The 22,471-nt window shown below is 59.2% G+C and overlaps 1 protein-coding gene across 1 annotated transcript; it reads right to left on the bottom strand.

Annotated features, from left to right (window-relative positions):
• Window positions 1-196: 196 nt before the first annotated feature.
• On the bottom strand, window positions 197-22,137 carry HNRNPL (heterogeneous nuclear ribonucleoprotein L). The gene is made up of 13 exons (XM_065859425.2): window positions 21,884-22,137; window positions 20,019-20,137; window positions 19,708-19,945; window positions 18,362-18,447; window positions 17,538-17,634; window positions 17,365-17,437; window positions 10,185-10,256; window positions 7,186-7,469; window positions 5,093-5,214; window positions 3,742-3,943; window positions 1,315-1,372; window positions 464-559; window positions 197-366 (listed from the first exon to the last, which is right to left on the bottom strand). The coding sequence occupies exons 1-13, from the start codon at window positions 22,106-22,108 to the stop codon at window positions 308-310; spliced, it is 1,731 nt and encodes a 576-aa protein (XP_065715497.1). The 5' UTR covers window positions 22,109-22,137; the 3' UTR covers window positions 197-307.
• Window positions 22,138-22,471: the final 334 nt, after the last annotated feature.

Genomic DNA, 22,471 nt, shown 5'->3' with positions numbered 1-22,471 from the left:
CCCCTCCACTACCGAGGCGGAAGTTCCCAGCTCCTCCCTACCGAGGCGGAAGTCCCCTGCCCTACCGAGGCGGAAGTCCCCCCTCTCTCTTCCTACCGAGGCGGAAGTGGCCCCTTCCAAGTATGGGGGTGCCACACAAACCGCTGTTTACCCCCCCCCCATCCCCAAATCCCCCCGAATCCCCCAGAACGCTGCGTGTTTTCCAAACGAGTTTATTGAGAGGCGGGGGGGTTGGGTCCAACCATTCTCCTTAAAAAGGGGGGGGTGGGAGCAGGGGGCCCCCGCGTCCTAAAAGGGGTCGGGGGCGTTAGGAGGCGTGTTGGGCCGTGGAGAAGCAGAGCTTGAGCGTGTAGGGGTACGGCCCGTCTGCGGAGGGAGAGAAGGGGGTCAGCGGGGTGGGGGGCCGGGGGGGTCCGGGGGGGTCAGTGGGGGGTCCGGGGGGGTCTGGGGGGGCGGCACTTACTGGGGTTCTTCATCTGGTAGTGGTTGAGGAAGCCCAGCGTCTCCAGCGCGTCGCTCTTGGAGTCCCACTCCAGCAGCCCCGAGGAGCTGCGCTCGCCTGGGGGGGCACGGCCTTACAGGGACCCCCGGGACGGGACCCCCACAATGGGATGGGACCCCCCCATGGGACGGGACCCCCACGGGGACCCCCACATGGGATGGGACCCCCCCATGGGATGGGACCCCCACGGGGACCCCCACAATGGGATGGGACCCCCCCATGGGATGGGACCCCCACGGGGACCCCCACATGGGATGGGACCCCCCCATGGGATGGGACCCCCACGGGGACCCCCACAATGGGATGGGACCCCCCCATGGGATGGGACCCCCACGGGGACCCCCACAATGGGATGGGACCCCCCCATGGGATGGGACCCCCACGGGGACCCCCACAATGGGATGGGACCCCCCCATGGGACGGGACCCCCACGGGGACCCCCACAATGGGATGGGACCCCCCCCATGGGATGGGACCCCCACGGGGACCCCCACAATGGGATGGGACCCCCCCATGGGATGGGACCCCCACGGGGACCCCCACAATGGGATGGGACCCCCACATGGGATGGGACCCCCACGGGGACCCCCACAATGGGATGGGACCCCCACATGGGATGGGACCCCCACATGGGACGGGACCCCCCCAGAACCAACACCCCCATAGGGACACCCTGGGGGTCCCAGGTCACCCCTGGCACCAACACCCCCATAGGGACACCCTGGGGGACGGGACCCCCGCCCAGGGACCCCCCGGGGGGCTGGGACAGCTGGGGGCCCAGGACCCCCCCGGGACCCCCCCGTGGTTCTTACTCTTTCCCGAGAAGACTTTGACCGAGGTCGGGCGCTTCACCCCCAGCTCGTCACAGATCTGCAGGGGACAGGGGACGCGGGACATGGGGACACGGGGACACCCTCGGGGGGACGGGGAGGGAGGGGAGGAGGAGGAAGAGGAGGAAGAGGAGGGGAAATGAGGAGGAAAGGGAGGAGGAGGGGAAGGGGACGCGAGGAGGAGGAGGAGGATGGGCAGGGGGAGGATGAGGGGGAGGAGGATGGGGAGGACGATGATGAGGATGAGAAGGGTGATGAGGATGAGGAGGATGGGGAGGAGGATGAAGAGGATGGGGAGGGGGAGGAGGATGAGGATGGTGATGAGGATGGTGATGGTGATGATGAGGATGGGGATGGTGGTGAGGATGGTGATGGTGATGATGAGGATGGGGATGGTGGTGAGGATGGTGATGGTGCAGAGGATAGTGATGAGGATGAGGATGGTGATGAGGATGAGGATGGGCATGGTGATGAGGATGGCGATGGTGATGAGGATGGGGATGAGGATGGTGATGAGGATGGGGATGGTGATGAGGATGATGAGGATGGGGATGGTGATGAGGATGGGGATGGTGATGAGGATGATGAGGATGGGGATGGTGATGAGGATGGGGATGGGGATGAGGATGAGGATGGTGATGAGGATGGGGATGAGGATGGTGATGAGGATGGTGATGGTGATGAGGATGATGAGGATGAGGATGGGGATGATGAGGATGAGGATGGGGATGAGGATGAGGATGGGGATGAGGATGGGGATGGTGATGAGGATGGTGGTGAGGATGGTGATGAGGATGAGGATGGGGATGAGGAAGAGGATGGGGATGGGGAGGAGGATGAGGATGGTGGTGAGGATGGGGATGAGGATGAGGATGGCGATGGGTATGGTGATGAGGATGGGGATGAGAATGAGGATGGGGATGAGGATGATGAGGATGAGGATGGGGATGATGAGGATGAGGATGGGGATGGGGAGGAGGATGAGGATGGTGGTGAGGATGAGGATGAGGATGGGGATGGTGATGAGCATGGTGATGACGATGGTGATGATGAGGATGAGGATGGGGATGGGGAGGAGGATGAGGATGGTGATGAGGATGGTGATGAGGATGGTGATGAGGATGGTGATGAGGATGAGGATGGGGATGAGGAAGAGGATGGGGATGGGGAGGAGGATGAGGATGGTGGTGAGGATGGGGATGAGGATGAGGATGGGGATGAGGATGAGGATGGGGATGGTGATGAGGATGGGGATGGTGGTGAGGATGAGGATGGCGATGGGTATGGTGATGAGGATGGGGATGAGAATGAGGATGGGGATGAGGATGATGAGGATGAGGATGGGGATGATGAGGATGAGGATGGGGATGGTGATGAGGATGGTGGTGAGGATGAGGATGGGGATGGTGATGAGCATGGTGATGGGGATGGTGATGATGAGGATGAGGATGGGGATGGGGAGGAGGATGAGGATGGTGATGAGGATGGTGATGAGGATGAGGATGGGGATGAGGAAGAGGATGGGGATGGGGATGAGGATGAGGATGGTGGTGAGGATGGGGATGAGGATGAGGATGGGGATGAGGATGAGGATGGTGGTGAAGATGAGGATGAGGATGGGGATGAGGATGAGGATGGTGGTGAGGATGGGGATGAGGATGATGATGGGGATGAGGATGATGATGGGGATGAGGATGAGGATGGTGGTGAGGATGGTGGTGAGGATGGTGGTGAGGATGAGGATGGGGATGAGGATGAGGATGGTGGTGAGGATGGTGGTGAGGATGAGGATGGGGATGAGGATGAGGATGGTGGTGAGGATGGTGGTGAGGATGGTGGTGAGGATGAGGATGGGGATGAGGATGAGGATGGTGGTGAGGATGGTGGTGAGGATGAGGATGGGGATGAGGAAGAGGATGGGGATGGGGATGAGGATGAGGATGGGGATGAGGATGGGGATGAGGATGGGGATGGTGATGAGGAAGAGGATGGGGATGGGGAGGAGGATGAGGATGGGGATGAGGATGGGGATGAGGATGAGGATGGTGATGAGGATGAGGATGGGGATGGGGAGGAGGATGAGGATGGTGGTGAGGATGGGGATGAGGATGAGGATGGGGATGAGGATGAGGATGGTGGTGAGGATGGTGGTGAGGATGAGGATGGGGATGAGGATGAGGATGGTGGTGAGGATGGGGATGAGGATGATGATGGGGATGAGGATGAGGATGGTGGTGAGGATGGTGGTGAGGATGGTGGTGAGGATGAGGATGGGGATGAGGATGAGGATGGTGGTGAGGATGGTGGTGAGGATGGTGGTGAGGATGAGGATGGGGATGAGGATGATGATGGGGATGGTGGTGAGGATGGTGGTGAGGATGGTGGGGATGGGCATGGGGAGGCAGGCACCTCGCAGAAGTGCTCCTCGCGCACGTCGAGCGGCGCGTTGAAGAAGTGCAGCACGTTGCTGGGGTGCTGGATGCGGTTCTTGGCCGCCTGCTCGGGCGTGGAGAAGCGGTTGTTGCGCGAGCCGCTGAAATCCTTGTAGCTGCAGGAGCCGTCGTCCAGGCCGTAGGACTGCCCGGGCATGATGGCCTGCTGCTTGGACACGCTGCGGGGAGGTGTGGGGCACGCTATGGGGCAGCTGTGGGGCACCCCACACAGCCACCCCACACACCCACCCCACACTGCCCGGGCATGATGGCCTGCTGCTTGGACACGCTGCGGGGAGGTGTGGGGCAGCCGTGGGGCACGCTATGGGGCACCCCACACATCCACCCCACACACCCACCCCACACAGCCACCCCACACAGCCACCCCACACACCCACCCCACACTGCCCGGGCATGATGGCCTGCTGCTTGGACACGCTGCGGGGAGGTGTGGGGCAGCCGTGGGGCAGCTGTGGGGCACCCCACACACCCACCCCACACACCCACCCCACACACCCACCCCACACACCCACCCCACACAGCCACCCCACACTGCCCCAGATGGCCTGCTGCTTCGACACGCTGTGGGGCAGGGTCAATCTTTGGGTCCTTTTGGGTCAGTGTTGGGTTGTTTTGGGTCCTTTTGGGTCAGTTTTGGGTCATTTTGGGGTCCTTTTGGCTCAGTTTTGGGTCATTTTGGTGTCAATCTTTGGGTCACTTTGGCTCAGTTTTGGGTCATTTTGGTGTCAATCTTTGGGTCGTTCTGGGTCATTCTGGGTCATTTAGGGTCGTTCTGGGTCAGTTTTGGCTCATTTTGGTGTCAATCTTTGGGTCGTTCTGTGCCATTTTGGGTCGTTCTGGGTCATTTTGGGTCATTTAGGGTCGTTTTGGCTCAGTTTTGGCTCATTTTGGTGTCAATCTTTGGGTCGTTCTGTGCCATTTTGGGTCGTTCTGGGTCATTTTGGGTCATTTAGGGTCGTTCTGGGTCAGTTTTGGCTCATTTTGGTGTCAATCTTTGGGTCGTTCTGGGTCATTTTGGGTCATTCTGGCTCAGTTTTGGCTCATTTTGGTGTCAATCTTTGGGTCGTTCTGTGCCGTTTTAGGTCATTTAGGGTCGTTTCGGCTCAGTTTTGGCTCATTTTGGTGTCAATCTTTGGGTCGTTCTGGGTCATTTTGGGTCATTTAGGGTCGTTTCGGCTCAGTTTTGGCTCATTTTGGTGTCAATCTTTGGGTCGTTCTGTGCCATTTTGGGTCGTTCTGGGTCATTCTGGGTCATTTTGGGTCAGTTCTGGGTGGCTGTGGGCGGCTGGGCCGTGCCGGCTCCTCACCAGACGTTGAGCTTCTGGCCGAACATGAAGTTGTTGTTGAGGTGCGTGATGGCGCGGTCCACGCCGTACCCGTCCGCCATCTCCACCATGGCCGCGCCCGGCTTGCTCTTCATGAACTTCACCTTCGGAGGACACACGGGGTTAAACACCCACACCCCTCCATGAACTTGACCTCCATGAACTTCACCTTCGGAGGACACACGGGGTTAAACACCCACACCCCTCCATGAACTTGACCTCCATGAACTTCACCTTCGGAGGACACACGGGTTGAACACCCACACCCCTCCATGAACTTGACCTCCATGAACTTCACCTTCACGGGACACACAGGGTTAAACAAACACCCACACCCCATTGTGAACTTGACCTTCATGAACTTGACCTCCATGAACTTCACCTTCACAGGACACACGGGGTTAAACACCCACACCCTCATTGTGAACTTGACCTCCATGAACTTGACCTCCATGAACTTGACCTCCATGAACTTCACCTTCAGAGGACACAAGGGGTTAAACACCCACACCCCCATTGTGAACTTGACCTCCATGAACTTCACCTTCACGGGACACACGGGTTAAACACCCAGACCCCTCCATGAACTTCACCTTCAAATGGACACATGGGGTTAAACACCCCCAGGCCCCTTCCTGAACTTGACCTCCATGAACTTCACCTTCAGAGGACACAAGGGGTTAAACACCCACACCCCCATTGTGAACTTGACCTTCAGAGGACACACGGGGTTAAACACCCACACCCCTCCATGAACTTGACCTCCATGAACTTGACCTTCACACAGACACACGGGGATCAATACCCCCCAGACCCCGCTTATGAACTTGACCTCCAAATGGACACAGGGGGATCAATACCCCCCAGACCCCCTGGACGACCTTGACCTCCAAACGGACACACGGGGATCAACACCCCCCAGACCCCCTGGACGACCTTGACCTCCAAACGGACACACGGGGATCAACACCCCCCAGACCCCCTGGACGACCTTGACCTCCAAACGGACACACGGGCATCAACACCCCCCAGACCCCCTGGACGACCTTGACCTCCAAACGGACACACGGGCATCAACACCCCCCAGACCCCCTGGACGACCTTGACCTCCAAACGGACACACGGGCATCAACACCCCCCAGACCCCCTGGACGACCTTGACCTCCAAACGGACACACGGGCATCAACACCCCCCAGACCCCCTGGACGACCTTGACCTCCAAACGGACACACGGGGATCAACACCCCCCAGACCCCCTGGACGACCTTGACCTCCAAACGGACACACGGGGATCAACACCCCCCAGACCCCCTGGACGACCTTGACCTCCAAACGGACACACGGGGATCAACACCCCCCGGACCCCCTGGACGACCTTGACCTCCAAACGGACACACGGGCATCAACACCCCCCAGACCCCCTGGACGACCTTGACCTCCAAACGGACACACGGGCATCAACACCCCCCAGACCCCCTGGACGACCTTGACCTCCAAACGGACACACGGGGATCAACACCCCCCGGACCCCCTGGACGACCTTGACCTCCAAACGGACACACGGGGATCAACACCCCCCGGACCCCCTGGACGACCTTGACCTCCAAACGCACACACGGGGATCAACACCCCCCGGACCCCCTGGACGACCTTGACCTCCAAACGGACACACGGGGATCAACACCCCCCGGACCCCCTGGACGACCTTGACCTCCAAACGGACACACGGGGATCAACACCCCCCAGACCCCCTGGACGACCTTGACCTCCAAACGGACACACGGGGATCAACACCCCCCAGACCCCCTGGACGACCTTGACCTCCAAACGGACACACGGGGATCAACGCCCCCCAGACCCCCTGGACGACCTTGACCTCCAAACGGACACACGGGGATCAACGCCCCCCAGACCCCCTGGACGACCTTGACCTCCAAACGGACACACGGGGATCAACGCCCCCCAGACCCCCTGGACGACCTTGACCTCCAAACGGACACACGGGGATCAACACCCCCCAGACCCCCTGGACGACCTTGACCTCCCCCGGCGCCGGGGCCCAGCCCCCCCGCACCTTCTCGACGTTGCCGTAGAGGCAGAAGATGTTGAAGACGCGGTCGCAGTTCATCTTGGCCTGGTCCAGCCCGTACACCATGAGCACGGGGCTGTCGGCGTGGGGCCCGTACTCGGGGGGCGGCGGCGGGGGCGGGGGGTGCCCGTACTGGGGGCCGTAGCGCCCGGGGCCCCCCCGGCGGTGCCCCCCGACCGGGGGACCCATCCTGCGCCCTTCATAGTGGGGAGGGGGCGGCCCGTAGCCCTCGTCGTGGTAGTGGCCGTGGTACCCGCCGTGGGGGCCTCCTGGGGGGAAGAGATTGGGGACCCCCCAAGTCATTATAACCCCCCCTGTCATCACCATAACCCCCCCAAGTCACCATAACCCCCCCAAGTCATTATAACCCCCCCAAGTCATTATAACCCCCCCTGTCATCACCATAACCCCCCCAAGTCATTATAACCCCCCCTGTCATCACCATAACCCCCCCAAGTCATTATAACCCCCCCTGTCATCACCATAACCCCCCTAATTCATTATAACCCCCCAAGTCATTATAACCCCCCCAAGTCATTATAACCCCCCCTGTCATCACCATAACCCCCCCAAGTCATTATAACCCCCCCTGTCATCACCATAACCCCCCCAAGTCATTATAACCCCCCCTGTCATCACCATAACCCCCCTAATTCATTATAACCCCCCAAGTCATTATAACCCCCCCAAGTCATTATAACCCCCCCTGTCACCACCATAACCCCCCCAAGTCATTATAACCCCCCAAGTCATTATAACCCCCCCAAGTCATTATAACCCCCCCTGTCACCACCATAACCCCCCCAAGTCATTATAACCCCCCAAGTCATTATAACCCCCCAAGTCATTATAACCCCCCCTGTCATCACCATAACCCCCCTAATTCATTATAACCCCCCAAGTCATTATAACCCCCCCAAGTCATTATAACCCCCCCTGTCACCACCATAACCCCCCCAAGTCATTATAACCCCCCAAGTCATTATAACCCCCCCAAGTCATTATAACCCCCCCTGTCACCACCATAACCCCCCCAAGTCATTATAACCCCCCAAGTCATTATAACCCCCCCAAGTCATTATAACCCCCCTGTCATCACCATAACCCCCCCAAGTCATTATAACCCCCCAAGTCATTATAACCCCCCCGTATCTGATAACCCCCCCAAGTCATTATAACCCCCCAATTCATGACCCCCATGTTGTGACCCCCCCCATGCCACGGGCCCCCCCGTGTTGTGACCCCCTGCGTGTCGCGACCCCCATGTCACCCCCCCATGTCACGACGCCCTCCATGTCACGATCCCCCCCATGTTGTGACCCCCCCCATGTCACAATCCCCCCCATATCACAACCCCCCCCATGCCACGGTGCCCCCTGTGTTGTGACCCCCCCATGTCATGACCCCCCCCCCATATCATGACCCCCCCCATGCCACGGTCCCCCCCATGTTGTGACCCACCCTGTGTCATGACCCCCCATGTCACGACCCCCCCCATGTCACGACCCCCCCTATGCCACCGTCCCCCCCGTGTTGTGACCCCCATGTCACCCCCCCATGTCACGACCCCCCCCATGCCACAATCCCCCCCGTGTTGTGACCCCCCCCGTGTCGCAACCCCCATGTCACCCCCCCCATATCACGACCCCCCCCCATGTCACGACCCCCCCATATCATGACCCCCCCCATGCCACGGTCCCCCCTGTGTTGTGACCCCCCCCATGTCATGACACCCCCCCATGCCACGACCCCCCCCATATCATGACCCCCGCCATGCCATGGTACCCCCCGTGTTGTGACCCCCATGTCACCCCCCATGTCACAAACCCCCCCGTGTTGTGACCCCCCCCCATGTCACAATCCCCCCCATGCCACGGTCCCCCCCATGTCGTGACCCCCATGTCACCCCCCCATGTCACAACCCCCCCCATGTCGTGACCCCCCCCATGTCACCCCCCCATGTCACGACCCCCCCCATGTCGTGACCCCCCCCATGTCACCCCCCCATGTCACGACCCCCCCCATGTCGTGACCCCCCCCATGTCACCCCCCCATGTCACAACCCCCCCCATGTCGTGAGCCCCCCCATGTCACCCCATGTCACGACCCCCCCCATGTCGTGACCCCCCCATGTCACCCCCCCATGTCACGACCCCCCCCATGTCGTGACCCCCCCATGTCACCCCCCCATGTCACGACCCCCCTCAATGTCGTGACCCCCCCCATGTCACCCCCCCATGTCACGACCCCCCCCATGTCGTGACCCCCCCCATGTCACGACCCCCCTCAATGTCGTGACCCCCCCCATGTCACCCCCCCATGCCACGGTCCCCCCCCATGTCGTGACCCCCATGTCACCCCCCCATGTCACAACCCCCCCCATGTCGTGACCCCCCCCATGTCACCCCCCCATGTCACGACCCCCCCCATGTCGTGACCCCCATGTCACCCCCCCATGTCACAACCCCCCCCATGTCGTGACCCCCCCCATGTCATCCCCCATGTCACGACCCCCCCCCATGTCACGACCCCCCCCATGTCGTGACCCCCATGTCACCCCCCCATGTCACAACCCCCCCCATGTCGTGACCCCCCCCATGTCACCCCATGTCACGACCCCCCCCATGTCGTGACCCCCCCCATGTCACCCCCCCATGTCACGACCCCCCCCATGTCGTGACCCCCCCCATGTCACCCCATGTCACGACCCCCCCCATGTCGTGACCCCCCCATGTCACCCCCCCATGTCACGACCCCCCCCATGTCGTGAACCCCCCCATGTCACCCCCCCATGTCACGACCCCCCTCAATGTCGTGACCCCCCCCCATGTCACCCCCCCATGTCACGACCCCCCCCATGTCGTGACCCCCCCCCATGTCACGACCCCCCCCATGTCACCCCCCCCGTGTCGTGACCCCCCCCATGTCACCCCCCCCATGTCGTGACCCCCATGTCACCCCCCGTGCCCCCCCCCGGTCCGTACCATACTCGGCGGGGTGGTCTCCCAGGAGCGGGGGCTGGCGCTGCCGTTTGTTGGGGTTCCCACCGGGGTCTCCTGTTGGGGGGGGGGGGACACCAAACCTCAACACTGGGCTTATTGTGGGGGGGGGGAGAACCACTCCAGGGAGCCTGGGGACCCCCACCCACCCCCCACCCTTCAATTACACAAAACGTACAAAAAGCGACATTTCTAATTAAATTATGACATTTAAAGCGGTAAAACACCCCCCCCCAAATCACAGTGAGTGGTCTTGTCCTAACACCCCCCCCAAATCACAGTGAGTGGTCTTGTCCTAACACCCCCCCAAATCACAGCGAGTGGTCTTGTCCTAACACCCCCCCCAAATCACAGCGAGTGGTCTTGTCCTAACACCCCCCCAAATCACAGCGAGTGGTCTTGTCCTAACACCCCCCCCCAAATCACAGCGAGTGGTCTTGTCCTAACACCCCCCCAAATCACAGCGAGTGGTCTTGTCCTAACACCCCCCCCAAATCACAGTGAGTGGTCTTGTCCTAACACCCCCCCCCAAATCACAGCGAGTGGTCTTGTCCTAACACCCCCCCAAATCACAGCGAGTGGTCTTGTCCTAACACCCCCCCAAATCACAGTGAGTGGTCTTGTCCTAACACCCCCCCAAATCACAGCGAGTGGTCTTGTCCTAACACCCCCCCAAATCACAGCGAGTGGTCTTGTCCTAACACCCCCCCCAAATCACAGCGAGTGGTCTTGTCCTAACACCCCCCCAAATCACAGCGAGTGGTCTTGTCCTAACACCCCCCCAAATCACAGCGAGTGGTCTTGTCCTAACACCCCCCCCCCCAAATCACAGCGAGTGGTCTTGTCCTAACACCCCCCCCAAATCACAGTGAGTGGTCTTGTCCTAACACCCCCCCAAATCACAGTGAGTGGTCTTGTCCTAACACCCCCCCCAAATCACAGTGAGTGGTCTTGTCCTAACACCCCCCCAAATCACAGTGAGTGGTCTTGTCCTAACACCCCCCCAAATCACAGTGAGTGGTCTTGTCCTAACACCCCCCCAAATCACAGCGAGTGGTCTTGTCCTAACACCCCCCCCAAATCACAGCGAGTGGTCTTGTCCTAACACCCCCCCAGATCACAGTGAGTGGTCTTGTCCTAACACCCCCCCCAAATCACAGCGAGTGGTCTTGTCCTAACACCCCCCCAAATCACAGTGAGTGGTCTTGTCCTAACACCCCCCCCCCAAATCACAGTGAGTGGTCTTGTCCTAACACCCCCCCAAATCACAGCGAGTGGTCTTGTCCTAACACCCCCCCCAAATCACAGCGAGTGGTCTTGTCCTAACACCCCCCCCCAAATCACAGCGAGTGGTCTTGTCCTAACACCCCCCCCCAAATCACAGCGAGTGGTCTTGTCCTAACACCCCCCCCAAATCACAGCGAGTGGTCTTGTCCTAACACCCCCCCCAAATCACAGCGAGTGGTCTTGTCCTAACACCCCCCCCAAATCACAGCGAGTGGTCTTGTCCTAACACCCCCCCAAATCACAGCGAGTGGTCTTGTCCTAACACCCCCCCCCAAATCACAGCGAGTGGTCTTGTCCTAACACCCCCCCCCAAATCACAGCGAGTGGTCTTGTCCTAACACCCCCCCCAAATCACAGCGAGTGGTCTTGTCCTAACACCCCCCCCAAATCACAGCGAGTGGTCTTGTCCTAACACCCCCCCAAATCACAGCGAGTGGTCTTGTCCTAACACCCCCCCAAATCACAGCGAGTGGTCTTGTCCTAACACCCCCCCAAATCACAGCGAGTGGTCTTGTCCTAACACCCCCCCCCAAAATCACAGCGAGTGGTCTTGTCCTAACATCCCCCCCAAATCACAGCGAGTGGTCTTGTCCTAACACCCCCCCAAATCACAGCGAGTGGTCTTGTCCTAACACCCCCCCCCAAATCACAGCGAGTGGTCTTGTCCTAACACCCCCCCCAAATCACAGCGAGTGGTTTTGTCCTAACACCCCCCCCAAATCACAGGGAGTGGTCTTGTCCTAACACCCCCCCCAAATCACAGCGAGTGGTCTTGTCCTAACACCCCCCCCAAATCACAGGGAGTGGTCTTGTCCTAACACCCCCCCCAAATCACAGGGAGTGGTCTTGTCCTAACACCCCCCCCAAATCACAGCGAGTGGTCTTGTCCTAACACCCCCCCCCAAATCACAGCGAGTGGTCTTGTCCTAACACCCCCCCCCAAATCACAGCGAGTGGTCTTGTCCTAACACCCCCCCCCAAATCACAGCGAGTGGTCTTGTCCTAACATCCCCCCCAAATCACAGCGAGTGGTCTTGTCCTAACACCCCCCCCAAATCACAGCGAGTGGTCTTGTCCTACCCCCCCCCCCCCCCCGAATGGTTCGTCCCACTCGCTCCCTATGATCCCCTTTGAAACCCCACAAAAAAGTCGCAAAGACGGCGTTTTTGGGCGATAAAGATGGAAAAAAGGGGCTACTTACAGCACGGGGGGCGCACAAGTTACAAAAGAGTCCTTAAAGCGGCCGCGTTTCTCTTACCGGGGGGGCCGAGCGGGGCGGGAAAGGCGGCGTCCGGCGGCCCCTGCGTTACACGGGGCGACAGTCACACAACAACACCCCCACCGCACAACACCCGCCGGGGGGGGGGGGGAACAGCCGCCCCCGAGGGACGGGGGGGGTCCTCGGGGCTTTGCGTGGGAATGCGGCGTGGAAATGGCGCTCGGCCTCCGGAATGGGGCGTTTGGGGGGGAATTGGCGCTCCCCGTGTTAATGCCTCCTCAAATGGGATGTTTTTGTGTGGAAATTGGGGTTTCTTGGGGTTCCTCCTCCTCAAATTGGCCGGTTTTGTGTGGAAATTGGGATTTTCTGTGTTCGCCTCCCGCACTGGGACCTTTGCTGTGTGCAAAATGGCGCCCACTGTGTTTCACCTCCTCACATTGGACATTTCTGTGTGGAAATTGGTGTTTCTTTGTGTTCCATCTCCTCAAATTGGACATTTCTGAGTGGAAATTGGTGCTCCCCATGTTAATAACTCCTCAAATTGGCCATTTTTGTGTGGAAATTGGGGTTTCCTGTGTTCGCCTCCCGCACTGGGACCTTTGCTGTGTGCAAAATGGCGCCCACTGTGTTTCTCCTCCTGAATTGGCCTTTTCTGTGTGGAAATTGCTGCTCCCCGTGTTAATGTCTCCTCAAACTGGACATTTCTGTGTGGAAATTGGTGCTCCCCGTGTTAATGCCTCCTCAAATTGGCCATTTTTGTGTGGAAATTGGGGTTTTCTGTGTCCGCCTCCCGCACTGCGACCTTTGCTGTGTGGAAAGTGGCACTTACCGTGTTTCACCTCAAAAACTGTGTGGAAATTGGTGTTTCTCTGTTCCACCTCCTGCAATGGGACCTTTGCTGTGTGGAAATTGCTGCTCTCCGTGTTCCTCCTCCCAAAATTTGACCATTTTTGTGTGGAAATTGGTGTTTCCTGTGTTCTCCTCCCGCACCGGGACCTTTGCTGTGTGCAAAATGGCGCCCACTGTGTTTCTCCTCCTGAATTGGACATTTCTGTGTGAAATTGGTGCTCCCCGTGTTTCTCCTTCTGAAATCTCTACTTTTCTGTGTGGAAATTGGTGTTTCCATGTTAATGCCTCCTCAAATTGGACACTTTTATGTGGAAAATGCTGTTTCCTGTGTTCTCCTCCCGCACTGGGACCTTTGCTGTGTGCAAAATGGCGCCCACCGTGTTTCTCCTCCTGAATTGGCCTTTTCTGTGTGAAATTCATGTTTCTCTGTGTTCCACCTCCTGAAATGGGACCTTTGCTGTGTGGAAATTGGTGTTTTCTGTGCTTGGCATCCTGAATTGGCCATTTTTGTGTGGAAATTGGTGTTTTCTGTGTTCACCTCCCGCACTGGGACCTTTGCTGTGTGGAAATTGGTGCTCCCATGTTAACACCTCCTGAATTGGACATTTCTGTGTGGAAATTGCTGCTCCCCGTGTTAATGTCTCCTCAAATGGGACCTGCTTGTGTGGAAATTGGTGTTTCTGTGTTCAGCCTCCTGAAATTGGCCGTTTTTGTGTGGAAATTGGTGTTTTCTGTGTTCGCCTCCCGCACTGGGACCTTTGCTGTGTGCAAAATGGCGCCCACTGTGTTTCTCCTCCTGAAATTGGCCATGTTTGTGCGGAAATTGAGGTTTCTTTGTGTTCCATCTCCTGAAATTGGCCGTTTTTGTGTGGAAATTGCTGTTTCCTGTGCTTGGTATTCTGAAATTGGTCATTTTTGTGTGGAAATTGGTGTTTTCTGTGTTCGCCTCCCGCACTGGGACCTTTGCTGTGTGGAAAGTGGCACTTACCGTGTTTCACCTCTAAAACTGTGTGGAAATTCATGTTTCTCTGTGTTTCATCTCCTGAAATGGGACCTTTGCTGAGTGGAAATTGGTGTTTCCATGTTAACATCTCCTCAAATTGGCCGTTTTTATGTGGAAATTGGTGTTTCCTGTGTTCGCCTCCCGCACTGGGACCTTTGCTGTGTGCAAAATGGCGCCCACTGTGTTTCTCCTCCTGAATTGGACATTTCTGTGTGGAAATTGGTGCTCCCCGTGTTAATGCCTCCTGAAATTTGACCATTTTTGTGTGGAAATTGGTGTTTCCTGTGTTCCGCCTCCTGCACTGGGACCTTTGCTGTGTGGAAATTGGAGTTTCCATGTTAATGCCTCCTCAAATTGGCCATTTTTGTGTGGAAATTGGAGTTTCCTGTGTTCCGCCTCCCGCACTGGGACCTTCCCTGTGTGGAAAGTGGCACTTACCGTGTTTCACCTCTAAAACTGTGTGGAAATTCATGTTTCTCTGTGTTCCACCTCCTGAAATTGGTCATTTTTGTGTGGAAATTGGTGTTTTCTGTGTTCGCCTCCTGCACTGGGACCTTTGCTGTGTGCAAAATGGCGCCCACTGTGTTTCACCTCCTGAATTGGACATTTCTGTGTGGAAATTCATGTTTCTCTGTGTTCCATCTCCTGAAATGGGACATTTCTGAGTGGAAATTGGTGCTCCCATGTTAATATCTCCTGAAATTGGCCATTTTTATGTGGAAATTGGTGTTTTCTGTGTTCTCCTCCCGCACTGGGACCTTTGCTGTGTGCAAAATGGCGCCCACTGTGTTTCTCCTCCTCAAATTGGCCATTTCCGTGTGGAAATTGGTGCTCCCATGTTAATGCCTCCTCAAATTGGCCATTTTTGTGTGGAAATTGGTGTTTCTTTGTGTTCCATCTCCCAAAATTTGAACTTTGTTGTGTGGAAATTGGTGTTTCCTGTGTTCTCCTCCCGCACTGGGACCTTTGCTGTGTGCAAAATGGCGCCCACTGTGTTTCTCCTCCTGAATTGGACATTTCCGTGTGGAAATTGGTGCTCCCCGTGTTAATGTCTCCTCAAACTGGACATTTCTGTGTGGAAATTGCTGCTCCCCGTGTTCCTCCTCCCAAAATTGGCCATTTCTGTGTGGAAATTGGTGTTTTCTGTGTTCGTCTCCCGCCCTGGGACCTTTGCTGTGTGCAAAATGGCGCCCACTGCGTTTCACCTCCTGAATTGGCCATTTCTGTGTGGAAATTGGTGTTTCTTTGTGTTCCATCTCCTCAAATTGGCCATTTCTGTGTGGAAATTGTTGCTTCCATGTTAATATCTCCTGAAATTGGCCATTTCTGTGTGGAAATTGGTGTTTCCTGTGTTCGCCTCCCGCACTGGGACCTTTGCTGTGTGCAAAATGGCGCCCACTGTGTTTCACCTCCTGAAATTGGCCTTTTTTGTGTGGAAATAGCTGCTCCCTGTGTTCCATCTCCTGAAATCGGCCATTTTTGTGTGGAAATTGGTGTTTTCTGCACTTGGTCTCCTGAAACTGAACCTTTTTTGTGTGCAAAGTGGTGTTTTCTGCGCTTTAAACCGCCTGTGTTGAGCACCCAGAGCATCCAGAGCGCGGTGGGGTGTTCCTGGGGGTGTTCCTGGTGTTATTCGTGGTGTTATTCGTGGTGTTCCTGGGGGTGTTCCAGTGGTGTTCATGGTGGTGTTCTGGGGGTGTTCCTGGGGGTGTTCCTGGTGTTGTTCCTAGGGGTGTTCTGGTGTTGTTCCTGGGGGTGTTCCTGGTGTTCTGGTGGTGTTTCTGGTGTTGTTCGTGGTGTTCCTGGTGTTGTTCCTGGGGGTGTTCTGGTGTTGTTCTGGGGGTGTTCCTGGGGGTGTTCCTGGTGTTCTGGTGGTGTTTCTGGGGGTGTTCCTGGTGTTGTTCCTGGGGGTGTTCTGGTGTTGTTCTGGGGGTGTTCGTGGTGTTGTTCCTGGGGGTGTTTGTGGTGTTGTTCCTGGGGGTGTTCTGGTGTTGTTCTGGTGTTGTTCTGGGGGTGTTCGTGGTGTTGTTCCTGGGGGTGTTCGTGGTGTTGTTCCTGGGGGTGTTCTGGTGTTGTTCCTGGGGGTGTTCGTGGTGTTGTTCTGGTGTTGTTCTGGGGGTGTTCTTGGTGTTGTTCTGGTGTTGTTCTGGGGGTGTTCTGGTGTTGTTCTGGTGTTGTTCCCGGTGTTGCGGGCGCCTGTTCTCCGGCACCAGCGGCTCTGCGCGCCCCCCTAACCCTGCGCTGTGTGCGCGGCCGCCGCGCGCGTCCCCCCGCCACCCCCCAATCACAGGGGTCACCCCACAGTCACAGGGGTCACCCCCCCAATCGCAGGGGTCACCCCCCAAATCTCAGGGGTCACCCCCCCACAATCACAGGGGTGAACCCCCCACAATCACAGGGGTTCCCCTCTCACAATCTCAGGGGTTCCCCCTCAAATCACAGGGGTCACACCCCCAAAATCTCAGGGGTTCCCTCCACAATATCACAGGGGTCACCCCCCACAATCACAGGGGTGAACTCCCCCAAAGTCACAGGGGTCACCCCTCAAAATCACAGAGGGTCACCCCCACAATCACAGGGGTCACCCCCAAATCACAGGGGTCACCCCCAAATCGCATCACCAAGCATCCCCCCATAATCCATCACCCCCCAGTTCACAACCCAAGACTCACAACCCCCCCCAAAAAACCCCTATAAACCACCAAACCACCACCCAACGCACCCCCTCCAGGTGTTGTCACCCCCCCCAAATCACATCTTTTCACCCCAAAATCGCGGGGGGCGCCTGAGGACCCCCCCAGTTTTACCTTGCCCGCTGAGGTTGGGGTTGGTGTAGTCCCAGGTGTCCTGGTCGTTCTTGAACACGTTGAGGCGCGTGGGCTGCGGGAACAGGCGGAACGGGGGAACAGGCGGAACGGGGGGGTCAGGCGGAACGGGGGGGTCAGGCGGGGGGGTGGGTTCATTTTGGGGGGGTCGGTACCTTGGCGTATTCGATCTTGAGGGTGCAGCACCCCGAGTAGATGTCGGCGCCGTTCAGGGAGGCCTTGGCGCGCTGGGCGCTCTGCACCGAGTCGAACGTGGGCGCCGTTAAGGAGCTTTTTGGGGGTAAAAACGGCAGTTTTGGGGCTCTAAAGGGGGGGGGGGATAATTTGGGGGACACTCAGGTTGAGGGGGATGAACCAAAATGTGGCCAAATCGCAATAATAATGAAGGAAACGCTCAGGTTGAGTGGGATGAACCAAGTGGGGCCAAGTTCAATGTCTATGGCGCTAAGGACGTTTATGGGGCTAAAAAGACCATTTTTGGGGGGTTTGGGTGTCTAAGGGGGGGGAATAATTTGGGGGACACTGAGATTGAGGGGGATGAACCAGAACGTGGCCAAGTCCGCAGCGTTAGGGACGTTTATGGGGCTAAAAACACCTTTTTTGGGCCATTTGGGTGTCTAAAGGGGGGACAATAATCAGGAACCGCTCAGGTTGAGTGGGATGAACCAAGTGGGGCCAAGTTCAATGTCTATGGCGCTAGGGACGTTTATGGGGCTAAAAGGACCATTTTTGGGGTTTTTGGGTGTCTAAAGGGGGGGGAATAATTTGGTTCATCCCACTTGGCCCAAGTGTCCCCCAAAATGTGGCCAAATCGAAACCATAATCAGGAACCGCTCAGGTTGAGTGGGATGAACCAAGTGGGGCCAAGTTCAATGTCTATGGCGCTAGGGACGTTTCTGGGGCCGAAGGCACCGTTTTTGGGGTTTTGGGTGTCCGGGGGTCCCGGGGGTCGCGGGGGCGCGGGCGCGCAGCCGGATATTCCACCATGGCCTGCACGCCGTTCTTGCGGAAGATGACGATGCGCTGCACGGGCCCGCAGGGGTTGCAGATGGTGTAGAGCACGTCCTGGGGCACAGCGCCACGGGCACCCGTGAAACGCGCTGGGACCCCAGACCCGCTGGGACCCCAGACCCGCTGGGACCACCCCCAGACCCGCTGGGACCCCAGACCCGCTGGGACCCCCAGACCCGCTGGGACCCCCAGACCCACTGGGACCCCAGACCCACTGGGACCACCCCCAGACCCACTGGGACCCCAGACCCGCTGGGACCCCAGACCCACTGGGACCCCCAGACCCACTGGGACCCCAGACCCGCTGGGACCCCCAGACCCGCTGGGACCCCAGACCCGCTGGGACCCCCAGACCCGCTGGGACCCCAGACCCACTGGGACCCCCAGACCCGCTGGGACCCCAGACCCGCTGGGACCCCAGACCCGCTGGGACCCCCAGACCCACTGGGACCCCCAGACCCACTGGGACCCCCAGACCCGCTGGGACCACCCCCAGACCCGCTGGGACCACCCCCAGACCCATTGGGACCACCCCCAGACCCGCTGGGACCACCCCCAGACCCACTGGGACCCCCAGACCCACTGGGACCCCAGACCCGCTGGGACCCCAGACCCACTGGGACCCCCAGACCCGCTGGGACCCCAGACCCGCTGGGACCCCAGACCCACTGGGACCCCCAGACCCGCTGGGACCCCCCCCGGACCCACTGGGACCCCCTCAGACCCACTGCGACCCCCCCGGACCCACTGGGAGCCCAGAACCCACTGGGAACCCCCGGACCCACTGGGACCCCCAGACCCGCTGGGACCCCCCCCAGACCCACTGGGACCCCCTCAGACCCACTGCGACCCCCCCGGACCCACTGGGAGCCCAGAACCCACTGGGAACCCCCAGAACCCACTGGGAACCCCCCAGACCCACTGGGAACCCCCCAGACCCACTGGGAACCCTGGACCCACTGGGACCCCCGGACCCGCTGGGACCCCAGACCCGCTGGGACCCCAGACCCACTGGGAACCCCCCAGACCCACTGGGAACCCCCCAGACCCGCTGGGAACCCCCCAGACCCACTGGGACCCCCAGACCCACTGGGAACCCCTGGACCCACAGGGACACCCCAGACCCACAGGGACCCCCCCGGACCCACAGGGACCCCCCAGACCCACAGGGACCCCCATTTCATGGGGACCTCCCCCAGCCCCACAGAGACCCCCAGTTCATGGGGACCCCCCAGCCCCACAGCAACCCCCAGCCCCACAGCAACCCCCAGCCTCACAGCAACCCCCCCCAGCCCCCCAGTGCCCCCCACCCACCGTGGTGATGGAGTAGATGGGGTTGAGGATGGTGAAGAGCAGCACGTTGTTGACCCCCCGGGAGTCGTCGGCGTCTCCGGGGCGCGAGATCTTTTGGCTGGTGGAGTAATTAACGAAGGCGGGGTGGCCGGCGATGTAGATCTGGTTGTCGGCCGCGTAGTTCACGGCGTTGCAGGCGCCCAGGATGTCCTCGAACTCCACCAGCGCCTGCCGCTTCTTGGGCATCACCACCACGTAGCTGCGGGGACAACCGGGGTCACCCCGGGGCGCCGGCGCGCAACGGGACCCCCAAAACGCGCCCCCCGCCTCGCCTGATGGGGCCGAACTCCTGCAGTGCCTCCACCAGGTCGGCCTCCACCACTCCGTCGATGAGGCCCCGGATGTGCACGACGGGCGACGCCGGGGTCTTGTGGGGGTCCTCGTAGTTTTCCTGGGGGGGGGGGGCACAAATTGGGTCAGCAAAGAGCCCAAAATGACGCTTTATTGCACCAAAATTAATGAGTATTTATGGCACCACTGAAACAACCACTATGGGGACCTCAGCCCCAATGGTCACCGGGTGGTGCTGAGCTTGGTGCTGGGGGGGGTATAAAATTCAGACCCCCCCTCCCCATCAGTGCAGACCCCAACAGGCCCCCCCAGTCAGCACAGACCCCAAAAACCCCCTTTATTGCACCAAAATTAATGAATATTTAGGGCACCACTGAAATAACCAGCATGGGAACCTCAGCCCCAATGGTCACTGGGGGGGTCTGAACGTGGTGCTGGGGGGGGGTATCAAAATCAGACCCCCCCTCCTCATCAGTGCACACCCCAACAGAACCCCCCAAGTCAGCCCAGACCCCCCCATTCAGCACAGACCCCAAAAACCCCCTTTATTGCACCAAAATTAATGAATATTTAGGGCACCACTGAAATAACCAGCATGGGAACCTCAGCCCCAATGGTCACTGGGGGGGTCTGAATTTGGTGCTGGGTGGGGGGAGAAAATTCACACCCCCCCTCCCCATCAGTGCAGACCCCAACAGACCCCCCCAAGTCAGCACAGACCCCCCCAAGTCAGCAGAGACCCCAAAAACCCCCTTTATTGCACCAAAATTAATGAGTATTTATGGCACCACTAAAACAACCACTATGGGGACCTCAGCCCCAATGGTCACTGGGGGGGTCTGAATTTGGTGCTGGGGGGGGTATCAAAATCAGACCCCCCCTCCCCATCAGTGCAGACCCCAACAGACCCCCCCAAGTCAGTGCAGACCCCCCCATTCAGCACAGACCCCAAAAACCCCCTTTATTGCACCAAAATTAATGAATGTTTAGGGCACCACTGGAATAACCAGCATGGGAACCTCAGCCCCAATGGTCACTGGGGGGGTCTGAATTTGGTGCTGGGGGGGGGTAGAAAAATCAGACCCCCCCTCCCCATCAGTGCAGACCCCAACAGACCCCCCCATTCAGCACAGACCCCAAAAACCCCCTTTATTGCACCAAAATTAATGAATATTTAGGGTACCACTAGAATAACCAGCATGGGAACCTCAGCCCCAGTGGTCACTGGGGGGGTCTGAATTTGGTGCTGGGGGGGGGGAGAAAATTCACACCCCCCCTCCCCATCAGTGCAGACCCCAACAGACCCCCCCAGTCAGCACAGACCCCAAAAAGCCCCTTTATTGCACCAAAATTGTGCCTATTTGGGGCACCCCTGACATAACCAGCATGGGGACCTCAGCCCCAATTGTAAGCGGGTGGTTTGGGCGGGGGAGGGGTTAAACCAGGGTGCCCCCCCTCCCCCAAACCTCTTCCCTTTCCCCTTTTTTTGGGTTTAAAGCCATTTTTGTCACTTTTCTTCACCCCTGTGGTGCTGACCCCCCCACCCCCCCCATTCCCTACCTCACCCCCCCCCCCATAGGGGACATTTCCCCACATCACCCCCCCATTCCCCACCTCACCCCCCCCTATAGGGGACATTTCCCCACCCCCACCCCCCCCATTTTGCCCTCACCCCCCCCACAGGGGACACTTCCCCCCCTCACCCCCCCCACAGGGGACACTTCCCCCCCTCACCCCCCCCCATTTCCCCCTCAACCCCCCCCCCATAGGGGACATTCCCCCCCCCCCATTTCCCCCTCACCCCCCCCAGGGGACATTTCCCGCCCCCCCGCCCCCTCTCTCTCACCGCTCCGGCAGCCCCGGCCCCGCCACCGGCGCCCCCCGGCCCTCCAGGCCCGTGAGGCGGCGGCTCCGCGTTCTCCGTCTTCTGGCGCTTGGGAGCTCGCCCGCCCTCCCCGTAGTAGCGGCCCGAGCCGCCCCCGCCGCCGCCGCCCGCCGCCATCTTCCCCATGTCCCCCCCGCGGCCGCTGCCCTCGGCGCTCTGCGGGCCCCGCCACCGCCGCCGCGACATGGCGCCTCTGCCCGCCGCGCCGCCTCCGCCACGCCCCTATTGGCCCGCCCCTCCGCCACTCAAGGCGGGGCTCCCCTCCCATTGGCTGGCCCCCACCGCCGGCGCTGCCCTCCGCCCTCATTGGGCGCACCGGATTCTGCCCGTCAAGGGCGCTGCGGCCTTCCATTGGTCGCCGTCCGCCCGCCCTCCGAAGTGGTTGGCTGGAGAGGCTGTCTGTCAGAACGGCGCCCCGCCCTTCTTCATGGCCTTGCGTTCAGACGCCGCCTTCTTCTACCGCCTCCACCGCGCTCCCAGAGGGCTTTTCGGCGGCCGCTCCTCAGCCTATTGGTCTACAGCAACGTCAATCAACTGTCCTGTGCTCTG

The sequence above is a fragment of the Patagioenas fasciata genome, chromosome 33 (genome assembly GCF_037038585.1).
Source record: "Patagioenas fasciata isolate bPatFas1 chromosome 33, bPatFas1.hap1, whole genome shotgun sequence".
Lineage (NCBI taxonomy): Eukaryota > Metazoa > Chordata > Aves > Columbiformes > Columbidae > Patagioenas > Patagioenas fasciata.
This window is presented reverse-complemented; position numbering and strand designations above follow the sequence as displayed.